This window comes from Prosopis cineraria, unplaced genomic scaffold, assembly GCF_029017545.1.
Source record: "Prosopis cineraria cultivar Desert tree isolate PC_DT_omini unplaced genomic scaffold, ASM2901754v1 PC139, whole genome shotgun sequence".
NCBI classification, from domain to species: Eukaryota; Viridiplantae; Streptophyta; class Magnoliopsida; order Fabales; family Fabaceae; genus Prosopis; species Prosopis cineraria.
Genome location: NW_026555466.1, coordinates 1 through 11,736, shown reverse-complemented (window position 1 = coordinate 11,736; position 11,736 = coordinate 1). Strand labels below are relative to the sequence as shown.

The window sequence follows — 11,736 nt, the reverse complement described above, 5'->3', positions numbered from 1 at the left end:
TGTTTAGCCTCCCGTTCTATAGTATGACTTTGGATATAAGGAGGTATCAATACAACGTATTCCTCTGGTGTACTTTATAAGTCACCTTTTAAAAATGTAAAGTAATCTACTTTATAAATTATTAATTAATAATAAAATTTTATTTTAAATAAAATGTCTAAATTATACTTAAAAAATAAGAGAAAGAGAAAATATAATATTATATAATTTATTTATTTTTTAAAAATTATGTTTGTAATTTTATAAAATTTTATTTTTTATGTTTTTATTGTATTGATGTTGATAAAATTATTAAAAATAATTTATAAATAAAATTAAAAGAGTATGACTTTAGATTGTCTCATTCTCTTTGTCTTTATGTAAATTTTTTTTGATAATAAATAAGTTCCGTTTCGACGTACGTGTAAGAGCAAGATGATCCCACACATCCTTTGGACCTAGCTAATTCTATTTAATAATACGAGAAATTGAAGAAGATTCCAAATTCTCATGAAGAGTTTGCTCTTCTCACACCAGCAGGTCACACAGCTCAGTGATCTCTGCCACGTTAGCACCATGCATGCATGTCTACGTGGGACCCAATGCGCCATCCACGTAACGTATTCTATTTATCCATCTTCCTCCTCTCTCTCTCTCCCTTTATAAGTGATCATCATCTCCTCTCTCCGAGAGCAAACTAACCCAACGGTCTGTGTGTGTAAGAGAACGCAATCGATGGCTTCCACCGACCAGTCACCGGGTCCGACACCGGCGAAGGGATCACCATCGGACCCTACTCCTGGGGCGCCGATGTCTACAGGGCAGAAGGCGATCGACACGGGGGCAGAGATGATGCAGACTCTGAAGCCGATCAACCAGTTCAGCCTGCATGCATGCAGCTTCGGAATTTTCAGCCACGATATGAGCCGGCAGATCGAGACCCATCACTTTTGCTCCCGCCTTTCCCAGGACTTCGTCCAATGTGCAGTCTACAGCTCCAACGATCGCAAAGCCCGTCTCGTCGGTCCGCACCACTTCACTTGTTCTTTTTCTTCTCTTATCTGTCTTTCATATATATATTGTTACCTGTAAACGGCATTCGAAGTTGATTTTAGTGTGTATATATACACTTGAGTATTAATTCTTCATAAATGACTCACGGTGACCAAGATATTGTTATTTAGTTAAAATAAAAAAATCAATTTTAATGTATTTGTATACTTTGAACATTGATGCCATCTTATGGATAGACAAGTTCCTATATGTCATTTATTATATGCATAATGCAATATCATATTTCATTGCCATATGTATTTTGAACTAGTTCACATGATAGAAGTTGACACTCTATATATAGCTGCTCGATATCTTGTTGTTATACTTGAATGTTCAACTATGATAGAAAAGAGACCCTAAATAGAGGTCACAATAGAGTTGAATTATTTGATATTTATGTATTTATATCATGTACGATATGTATAAAATGATATTCTTTTTCATAATGTCTTTGTTGACAGGTGTGGAGTATATTGTTCCTGCTAATACATTTGAAACTTTTCCACCGGAGGAGCAGAGGCTTTGGCATTCTCATGCTTACGAGGTTTTGAACTAATTAATAAGAATATTCGACAGTTGTATATTTTCTGTTTGTAGTTTATACGTACATATATACACATATATCTCTTATGAAGCAAGTGTTGAAAAGAAAGAATATGAATGGATGCAGATAAAATCCGGGATATGGGTGAACCCCAGAGTTCCTGAGATGATCGCAAAGCCAGAGCTTGAAAACTTCGCCAAAACTTACGGCAAGTTCTGGTGCACGTGGCAAATTGATCGAGGTATATATATTTGGATCATCACTCACAGATGGATTCAGTGAGAAAGTTAGGAATATTGAATCTGGCTCTACTCATATATATGATTGAGTTTGATTGTGGGAAACAGGGGACAAGCTGCCAATGGGGGCCCCAGCACTGATGATGTCCCCACAAGCTGTGAGTCCTGGGATTGTGAGACCAGAGCTGGTGCACGAGAGGGATGCCAAGTACGGCATATCTTCAGAGAGCCTGCAGAGCTCAAGGATGGAGATTGAAGAGCCTGAGATGATCAGTCCCATTGCAGATTATTGGAAGCAACATGGCAAAGGGTTTGCCATTGACTTTGAAGAGGCTGAAATGAAACGCGATGCACCTTTTCCTTGAACACTTGCGTATCTGTGTGTGTAGTGTGCACTGTGTGTTGAATAATTTTGTTATGACCTTTTATAAATTTAGAAAATTATTTAGAGATGTTATATCTAGCATGCCTCGCCAGTGCAACTCTCAATAATAAGTAATAAATCTCTAGATGTTGCATTTGCTACTGACTTCGTTGCTTTCCATTCCTTTTATTTTAGCTATGTTACACACAAACACTTCCTCATGCCTCTATTATAAGGTCTAATGCCTCTATTATAAGACATCTTTAATAATCTTGCTGGAACTAAAAAAAATTATTAAGTCATTAACTTTGTCTGAAAATTTTTTTTTTAATTTTACTTTTATTTAAATGAAAAAAATTTAATTGTTCATTATATTTTTTTCATAATTAATGAATTTAAATAGAGATAATATTAAAAAAATGTACGTAAATTAAGAGCCATTTTTTAGTTCTTTTTCATACCCAACGGAAGGAGTATATATATTTAATTTGAGTAAGATGCAGTCTTCATGAGAAGAAAAAGGAAAACATTCTTTGATCATAAATAAATATCAAATACTCAAAACTTCGTAGAATGGTTGAAAGAGACAAAAGTGTTTTATGTGAACACAAATTTGAAGATGATTCAAGAGCAGGAGGCTGCGATCCAACTTAAAAAAATATTGAGTGTACTGTTGAAGGATTGTGGAGACACACAAAAATTTGGGAGAAATGAATTTTAAAACAGAACAAAGACAAAAAAAAAAATGGAATAAAAAGAAAGAAAGAAAGCAAACTGTTGTAAGTCCATGTCCCAGTCAAAACATGATCTAACCTGTGAAAGTATTTTCTATGACACAAAGTCTTCCCCTTTAGTCCTTTACTTCCCCTGTGTGTGTTTTTTTGGGCCAACCTTTACTTCCCCTGTTAAAATATAGGCAGAATGAAGGTTAAGTATCCAGGAAAGTAATTAATTTAAATTAAGTCTTAATTAATTTTAAAGTGTTAACAAAGTCTCTTGAGTAGTAATAGATCTAACAATCCCAAATATTTTAAATTTGGCTCATAATTTATAATTTTATTGTAATGCATTTGCAACTTATTTTTAAAATTTTAATAGGGTTGAAGAATAAACAATGGGCAATAGAAAAATGGATGATCTAATTATTTTATTGATAAATAGGCAATAGGCAAGGAATGAACAATATACTTAATGTTTCTAAACATTAAAGATGAACATTTCTATTTCTGTTAAAATTTAAAAAATAAGTTGTAAATGCATAATAATGAAGTTGTAAAATTGAGAACTGCTCTTGCAAATTCATCTAGTTTTACACAAATAAATATTATGTTCCCAATTAAAAATGGAAAAACAAATTACATATGCATCATAACAAATTACAAAATTAAAAGCTGAATTTGCAAATTCCTTAAGCTATTAGACTTAATATTTCTTAACATTAAAAATGAAACATTTATATTTTTGTTAAGATTTGAAAAATAAGTTGTAAATATATCACAACAAAATTATAAAATTGAGAGCTGAACTTACAAAATTGATCTTCTTGAAAATTAATTGCTATTCACCCTAAAATAAAATCACGAAGCTTCATTCCAATTTCTGGGATCTTTCTCTCCTTTGCACTCCTATCTAATTTTCCGTTACTTCTTCCTTAAAAACAAGCTAATTCTCAATGATCCAAACATCAAAACTTTCAGTTTTCTCATAGATCTCCTTAAGAAAGGTGCTCCTCTGTTCCTCTATTACTATTTTGTGCTCTGAAAATCACACTCTCTCTTAACTTTCCTTTTCTCCCCTAGTTTTTTTCTCTTTTATTTTTCTCTAGGTCAATTTGTTCTAATACCACGTCAAATTCTTTATATTAAATTAAATATGCCTTTTTTTCTCTTTGTTTTTTTTATTTTTTTCTCTTGGTCAGTTGGTTCTAATACCATGGCAAATTCTTTATATTAAATTAATATGTCTAAAGATGATCTACTTCAGACATATTCCAAATTTGTATATCCTTAATATATTTTCTAATTATTCGATATGGAATTTCTTTGTGATAATAATCCTAAATAATCAAAACTTCATACAAATGTGAAGATGATTCAAGAGCAGATTGAAATCTACTTTTAAAATAGGAAAAACACAATCACCAATTCCTATAATTTTATCAAATTTTATTTTTAGTTCCTGTGATTTTTTTCCATTGTTCTTATAATGATTAAAAATATTGAAAAAATTAAAAATTATAGGAACCTGAAAAAAAAAATTGACACAGTATTTTGAAACTATAGAGATTAAAAATACTGAAAAAAAATTATAGGGACTAAAGTTAAAATTGATAAAACTATAGGAACTAATGATTATGTTTTTCTTTTAAAATATTGAGGCATGTCATGATATGATACCAGGCTTATTTGTAATGGGCCAAGAAGACGTATGGGCTAGGGGTGGAGTTAATGGACCGAAAAGTATGTCGAAGTGTTTATACAACATAGGTTAATGTGGACACAGAAGGGGCTTTGAAAAGAGTGTGGATGAATTTTGTGAAACCTCTCTCTCTCACACCTCACATATCTCCTCTCTGACCATAGTCTGGAGTTTCTTTTTTTGTTCTTTTTTCGTTTTTTTTTTATAACAGACTCTGGAGTTTCTTCTTTCTGCAACTTTCTGTGGCTTTCCCTTCTCTTATGTTTTTTGTTCCATTATCTCATATTATGTAATTTTTACTTAATTCATGTTGAAATGATGTATTTAGACTTGGAATTTCCATTAAACAGAGATTAGTTGTGTTTTTGTCATATTAGTAGATTAGTAAGTTTTGATTCATGACAGTGTACTGCTGAAGGATGGTGAAGGAAACACACAAAATTTGGGAGAAATGAATTTTAAAACAGAACAAAGACAACAAGAAAACGAATAAAAAAGAGAAAGCAAACTGCTGCAAGTCAATATAACGTCCCTGTCAAAACATGATCTAACCTATGAAAGTACTTTCTCCGACACGGTCTTCACCTTTACTTCCCCTGTTAAATCATAATCACGAAGCTTCATTCCAATTTCTGGGATCTTTACCTCCGTCATCCTCATATCTAATTCCCGTTACTTCTTCCTTAAAAAGAAGCTAATTCTCAAAGATCCAAACATCAACCCTTTCAGTTTTCTCATAGATCATCTTGAGAAAGGTACTCCTCTTTTCCTGTATTACTATTTTGTGCTCTGAATATAACGTTCTCTCATGTCCTGATTTTCACTACAGGATTCATAATGTTGCGGTCTGTTGTAGCAATTACCGGAATTATTGGCCTTGCTGCAATTTCGCATAATCTTCTTCGTCATTATCTCACTTCAAGCAAATCCCTGACACGCAAGCCTCAATCGGAGACAAGAACCAGAAGAAACCTGGGTGCACAGTACAAGAAGCCATGATTTCCAATTTCGATGCTTTGGGTTCTGGATGATCTTTATAGTCTTTTCGAGTTGTTCCAGGAATTACACTGTCATTTAATGGAGGATATGACACGTAGGATACCTCCACCTCTTTTTGAATATCAAGGGAAGTCTTGCAATTCCAATGCTTTTGATTCTTTAGAATGGAGAAAGCCAATCCTGGGGAATGTTATGGAGGCATTAACTGATCCTACTATTCATCTCATTGGAGTTTATGGCTTACATGATGAGATCAAAGACACTCTGCTTCAGAGAGTTCGCAGAAGAGTGCAAAGAGACCAACTATTTGACATGGTTGTGACTGCAGCTGTAACCAAATATCCTGATATGAGGAAGATTCAGGAGGATATTGCAAGTCAACTAGGGCTTGCTTTTATTCACGTGTCCAAAGATAAAAGAGCCATTGAACTGATGGATAGGATCAAGAATGAGCAGAAAATTCTCGTTGTACTCTGTAATCTTCACAAGGGGCTTCACTTGGGCAAACTAGGAATTCCATATGGTGCCAATCACACAGCTGCAGGCTGCAAGATATTACTCACTTCTACATATGAAGACGTGCTATCCAACCACATGCATACCTACATAAATTTTATGGTCTAATAATTCTATTTCTTGATAAAAGGCTTGACCTTTTTTATTGAGAGTTTTCTAATTGTGTGTGTTCTTTATATTGTAAGGGGATTATGTATAGTATGTGTTTGGTGGTGAAAAGTTTATTAGTGATAGAAATGTGAATGCAATGTGGAAGACAAGTCATCAAGTCAATTCCACAACATGGTCCCTCAAGTTGAAATTAATAACTCCGTGTATGCTTGCTTTTATAAATATGATACCATTAGTTTGCTGAATATTTTTTTTCCGATAATTAAAGATTAAGATAATTTAATCAATGATGATGATTTAAACTGCGTGAATAAAAGAAATTATATTAGCAAATTTTTGAACTTGACAATGTTAAAATATATTTAGTTATGGAAGAAAATCATGGATACAGCACTGATTATAAATTAATTATCAAAATATGAATTAGTGGTCTCTGTTCTTTGTCATAACCAACTTTCTTTTCTTGTTAAAGTTTATTGTTCCTAATGTTGAGTGTACTTGTTCTAGCTGAAGAGAATAATGTTAATGATGGTAAAAAAAAAATTTGGGCGAAATGCTTTTTTTTTTTTTTTTTGAGTTCAAAGAAGCACCAAGCGAACAGTGAGAAGCATGTGACATTCTGAACACACAGCACAAATCGTTTTTTTTTTTTTTTAATCTTTGTTGAAAACGCGGAAAGCGATGAATGAAAACAAGAGTAGAAATAATAATTATGAGGAGTAATGTAGAACACAGGAATAGAAAACCAGAAACAAGTCCTTTTCTTTTTCTTCCATCTTCAGCGACTTGAACGATGTTGCAGAGAGAAATTTGATTCTGTGAAGAGAGAGAAATGAGGGCAAAGGGAGCAGAGAAGAGAGAGTAAAAGATGGATGAAAACGAATTAGAACAAAAAGAGAAAGCAAACTGATCTAAGTCAATGACCCAGTCAAAACATAATCTAAATTCTAACCTATTAAAGTACTTTCTGCAACCCAAGTCCTATCCCAGGTCAAAAAAAAAAAAAACAAGTCCTATCACCTTTAATTACTTCCCATATTAAAGTATAATCAGGGAGCTGCATTCCAGTTTCTGGGAAGTTTCTCCCTTTCACACTAGCTCCCATTTGAATTATATCCTGTTATCTCCAGCTTCTTGAAGACCGAAACAGCCATTGATCTCTCTGAGTAAGTCACTCCTCTGTTGCTATATTTTTACACGATAACATGTGGGCTGTGGTAGCAATTATTGCCGGAATTATTGGACTTGCAGCAATTTCTCACAGTCGTCTTCGTCATTATATCATTTCAAGCAAATCCCAGACACACAACCTCAATCCCGAGACAAGAACCAGAACAAACCTGGGTGCACGGTAAAAGAAGCCATGATTTCCTATTCTGATGCTTTTGATGTTTTGGATGATCTTTATGCTCTTTCCGAGTTGTTCCTGGAATTACTCTGTCATGTAATGGACGATAAGATACCTACGAGGGAACTACAAGCGAACTTTTCCAATTCCAATGCGTTGGATGCTTCAGAATGGAGAAAGCCAATCCTGGGGAATGTTATGGAGGAATTAGCTGATCCTAATATTCATCTAATGGAGTTTATGGCTCTCAAGATGAGATCAAAGACACTCTGCTTCAAAGAGTTTATAGAAGAGTTCAAAGAGACCAACTATTTGACATGGTTGTGACTTCTACAGTAAATAAAGATCCTAAAGTGAGGAAGATTCAAGAGGATATTGCGCGTCAACTAGGGCTTACACTTAATCAAAAGTCCAAGGACAATAAACGAGCCAACGAACTGATTCATGGATCAAGAAGGAGCAGAAAATTCTGATTGTACTTTGTGATCTATACAAGAGGCTTGACCTGGGTAAGATAGGAATTCCCTATGGTGCAGATCACAGTGGCTGCAAAATATTACTCACTTCCACAACTGAAGATGTCCTATCCAACCACATGCATACCTAAAAAAATTTCTTGGTCTGATGATTCTCTTCATGTATAAATGCTTTAAACTTTTGATTTAGAGTTTCCACGTCGTAAGGGGCTTATTATATGCTTGCTCTTTTTTTCCTCTATAGGATTATGTGGAATAATGGCAGCTGGAGGTTGCGTTTAATAATAATTAATATTGCGTAGTTTTCGGTGAAAGACTTAGCCTGTGTTCTGTAATCTGTCATAAGCTTATGCAAGGTCATGAAGCCGCACAACAATTTCTAGGATATTCCTCTCCCCTTCAGCCTGTTATGTAATTTTTCTTCTTCTTCTCACAGGGCATTAATTTGGTGTATTTGGGTTAAAGGTTATTAAATTGAAGTGGATTACCAGAAATGGAAGCTAGCTTTCTGAAGTCTCTTACCAATTTGTTAAAGTTATTAATGACGTCAGGATGTGTATTAACCAAGTGCGTCATGTCCAATATATGAAGCTTGAAAATAGAGAAACTGATGTGCAAGGAGATGACACACACACACACACACAACATGTCCCTAATTGGTTGCAAGAATTGCAATGAAATTTTTAGCATTAGGATGAGGGCTCTGTATACTTATTAAATTTAGCTTTGATCATTTGATGACCAGAAATGAAAAAAATAACAAAAAAATTATAAAAAAAAGTCTCAAAAATTACAAAAAATTACAATAAAAGACCCAAAAACTAAATAAGTCATTTTTTTTTGTAATTGTTGATATCTTTTTAGTCAACTTAAAAGTTAAAATTAACTTTTGTTTACAACAAGGCTAAATTATACTATTTTTAAAAGTTGAAAGAATAATTTGTACAATAAACAAGTTTAAGGTCTGTGGTGTTATTAGATTTAAAATTTAAGGATAATTTGCTTATTTATTCTTAAAAAAGGTATAAATTACAAGAAATGAAAAAGAAAAACTCAATGTGATGAGACCTGCTTAAATTGTTGTGCCACTTGTAAGATAGAACTAACTGCTTGGATTAAAGAGAGAACAAGCAACAGAATTCCAGCAAATGAGGCAGCAGTATTCCAAGGGGTGTTGCAGTAGTCATGTCTCAAAGTGGCCTTTATGTATTTCTAAGGACTTATTGCAGAAGGAAGGAATTCAAGTCCTTGTGGAGATTTGAGTAACATGACAAGAACGATACATTTAATAATACAATGTTTGTCTATTATACATGGTCCGTACGCTTTTGGTAGAACAATAATGTGTAAGTTTTTTAAATGTATAAATAACAGAATGTCTGCGACCGTCGCAAGTCAATGTCTCCTATTAAAATATAATCACGAAGTTCCATTCCAATTTCTAGGTTCTTTCTCTCCTTCAAACTCCCATCCAATTTCCTGTTGCTTCTTTATTGAAAAGAAGCTACTGCTCAAATATCCAAACATCAACCCTTTCAGTTTTCTCATAGATCTCCTTGAGAAAGGTATTCTTCTGTTCCTGTATTACAATTTTGTGCTCTAAATATTACGTTCTCTCATGTCCTGATCTTCACTACAGGATTAATTATGATGCGGTCTGCTGTAGCAATTGCCGGAATTATTGGCCTCGCTGCAATTTCTTATCGTCTTATTCGTCATTTTCTTGCTTCAAGCGAATCCCACATAGACAAGCCTCGATCCAAAGACAAGAAGCAGATAGAGATTATTCAGGGCCTGAACCAAGAATGCACAACAGGGAGGCATTTCCGTGCAACTCCAATGCTTTTGATGCTTTGGAATGGAGAAAACCAATACTAAATAGTGTTGTGGAGGCTTTATCTGATCCTAATACTCACTTAATTGGAGTTTACGGCTCACATGATGAGATCAAAGACACTCTGCTTCAGAGAGTTCGCAGAAGAGTTCAAAGAGACCAACTATTTGACATGGTTGTGACTGCAGCTGTAACCAAATATCCTGATATGAGGAAGATTCAAGAGGATATTGCAAGTCAACTAGGGCTTACTTTCATTCATGTGTCCAAAGATAAAAGAGCCATTGAACTGATGCATAGGGTCAAGAATGAGCAGAAAATTCTAGTTGTACTCTGCAACCTCCACAAGGGGCTTGACCTGGGCAAACTAGGAATTCCATATGGTGCAGACCACACAGGCTGCAAGATATTACTCAGTTCTACGTCTGAAGATGTGCTATCCAACCGCATGCATACCCATGTAAATTTTATGATCTAATAATTCTATTTCTTGATAAAAAGCTTCAGCCTTTTATTATTGAGAGTTTCCTAATTGTATGTGTGTGTCATTGTATTGTAAGGGGATTATGTATGTGTGTGTTAGTTTTTGGTTGAGACTTGGAAACTTCTGGGTGGTGAAAAGTTTACTAGTGATAGAAATGTGGAAGTCGTCAATTCAATTCCACAATGTGGTCCCTCAAGTTGAAATTAATAACTCGGTGTAAGCTTGCTTGTATAAATATAATCACCCTTAGTTTTTGCTATTAAGAGAATTTAATCAATGATGGTTGGGTTGTGCAAAGATGACTCCATGTCCTTTAAACAAAGTTGATGATGATTTAAACGTTGTGAATAAAAAAACATTATATTAAAAAATATTTGAACTTAACAATATTAAAAGATAATTAGTCATAAAAATCACTTTAGAGTGGCATGATAACCAAATATACAGCACTAGTTATAAATTAATTCTCAAAATATGAATTGGCCTCTCTATTCTATATCATAACCAACTTTCTTTTCTTGTCAAGTATATTGCTCCTAATGGTGAGTGTAATTATTCTAGCTGAAAGAAAAAAATGATGATTATGATTGTAAAGGAAACAAATTTTGGGTGTGAAACGAATTTTAGAACAGACAAAGACAAAGAATAGAAAGCAAACTGTTCCAAGTCAAAGCCCAGTCAAAACATGATCGAAATTCTAACCTATAAAAGTACTTTCTGTAACCCAAGTCCTATCACCTTTAATTCCCATCTTAAAGTATAATCACGAAGCTGCATTCCAATTTCTGGGAAGTTTCTCTCCTTCGCACTAGCTCCCATTTAAATTAAATCATGTTATCTCTAGTTTCTCGAAGATCCAAACAGCCATTGATATCTCTGAGAAAGTTACTCCTCTGTTGCTATATTTTTACAGGATAAGATGTGTGCTGTGGTAGCAATTATTGCTGGAATTATTGACCTTGCAGCAATTTCTCTCAGTCTTCTTCGTCATTATCCCACTTCAAGTAAATCCCAGACACACAAGCCTCAATCCCTACAGAAGAAAGAAACAGAACAACTCAGGGTGCACAGTACAAGAAGCCATGATTTCCAATTCGGGCTTTTGATGTTTTGGATGATCTTTATACCCCTTTTGAGTTGTTGTTCCAGGAATTACACTGTTATGTAATGGAGGATATGATACCCAGGATACCTACGATGGAACTACAAGCGAACTTGTCCAATTCCAATACTTTTGATGCTTTAGAATGGAGAAAGCCGATCCTGGGGAATGTTATGGAGGCATTAGCTGATCTAATACTCATCTAATTGGGAGTTTATGGCTCTCAAGATGAGATTAAAGACACTCTGCTTCAAAGAGTTTACAGA

At 34.2% G+C, this 11,736-nt stretch overlaps 2 protein-coding genes across 2 annotated transcripts; both read left to right on the top strand.

Annotated features, from left to right (window-relative positions):
- The first annotated feature begins 714 nt into the window (after nt 1-714).
- Nucleotides 715-2,183, top strand: LOC129295538 (oil body-associated protein 2B-like). The gene is made up of 4 exons (XM_054934062.1): nt 715-1,003; nt 1,497-1,579; nt 1,706-1,820; nt 1,927-2,183. The coding sequence occupies exons 1-4, from the start codon at nt 715-717 to the stop codon at nt 2,181-2,183; spliced, it is 744 nt and encodes a 247-aa protein (XP_054790037.1).
- A 7,105-nt stretch (nt 2,184-9,288) lies between these two features.
- LOC129295537 (disease resistance protein SUMM2-like) lies at nt 9,289-11,676 on the top strand. The gene is made up of 4 exons (XM_054934060.1): nt 9,289-9,615; nt 9,690-10,344; nt 11,282-11,431; nt 11,518-11,676. Exons 2-4 carry the CDS (start codon nt 9,856-9,858, stop codon nt 11,674-11,676), a joined length of 798 nt encoding a protein of 265 aa, XP_054790035.1. The 5' UTR covers nt 9,289-9,615; nt 9,690-9,855.
- The last annotated feature ends 60 nt before the right edge of the window (nt 11,677-11,736 follow it).

What these genes read in the sequence shown, in the direction of transcription:
- LOC129295538 (XM_054934062.1), top strand. Translation starts at nt 715, where the DNA reads ATGGCTTCCACCGACCAGTCACCGGGTCCGACACCGGCGAAGGGATCA. An exon ending in GGCATTCTCATGCTTACGAG is followed by an intron (nt 1,580 to 1,705) that starts GTTTTGAACTAA and finishes GAATGGATGCAG; the next exon opens with ATAAAATCCGGGATATGGGT. An exon ending in CACGTGGCAAATTGATCGAG is followed by an intron (nt 1,821 to 1,926) that starts GTATATATATTT and finishes TGTGGGAAACAG; the next exon opens with GGGACAAGCTGCCAATGGGG.
- LOC129295537 (XM_054934060.1), top strand. Translation starts at nt 9,856, where the DNA reads ATGCACAACAGGGAGGCATTTCCGTGCAACTCCAATGCTTTTGATGCT. An exon ending in CCAACCGCATGCATACCCAT is followed by an intron (nt 10,345 to 11,281) that starts GTAAATTTTATG and finishes ATATTTTTACAG; the next exon opens with GATAAGATGTGTGCTGTGGT. An exon ending in AAGAAACAGAACAACTCAGG is followed by an intron (nt 11,432 to 11,517) that starts GTGCACAGTACA and finishes TTGTTGTTCCAG; the next exon opens with GAATTACACTGTTATGTAAT.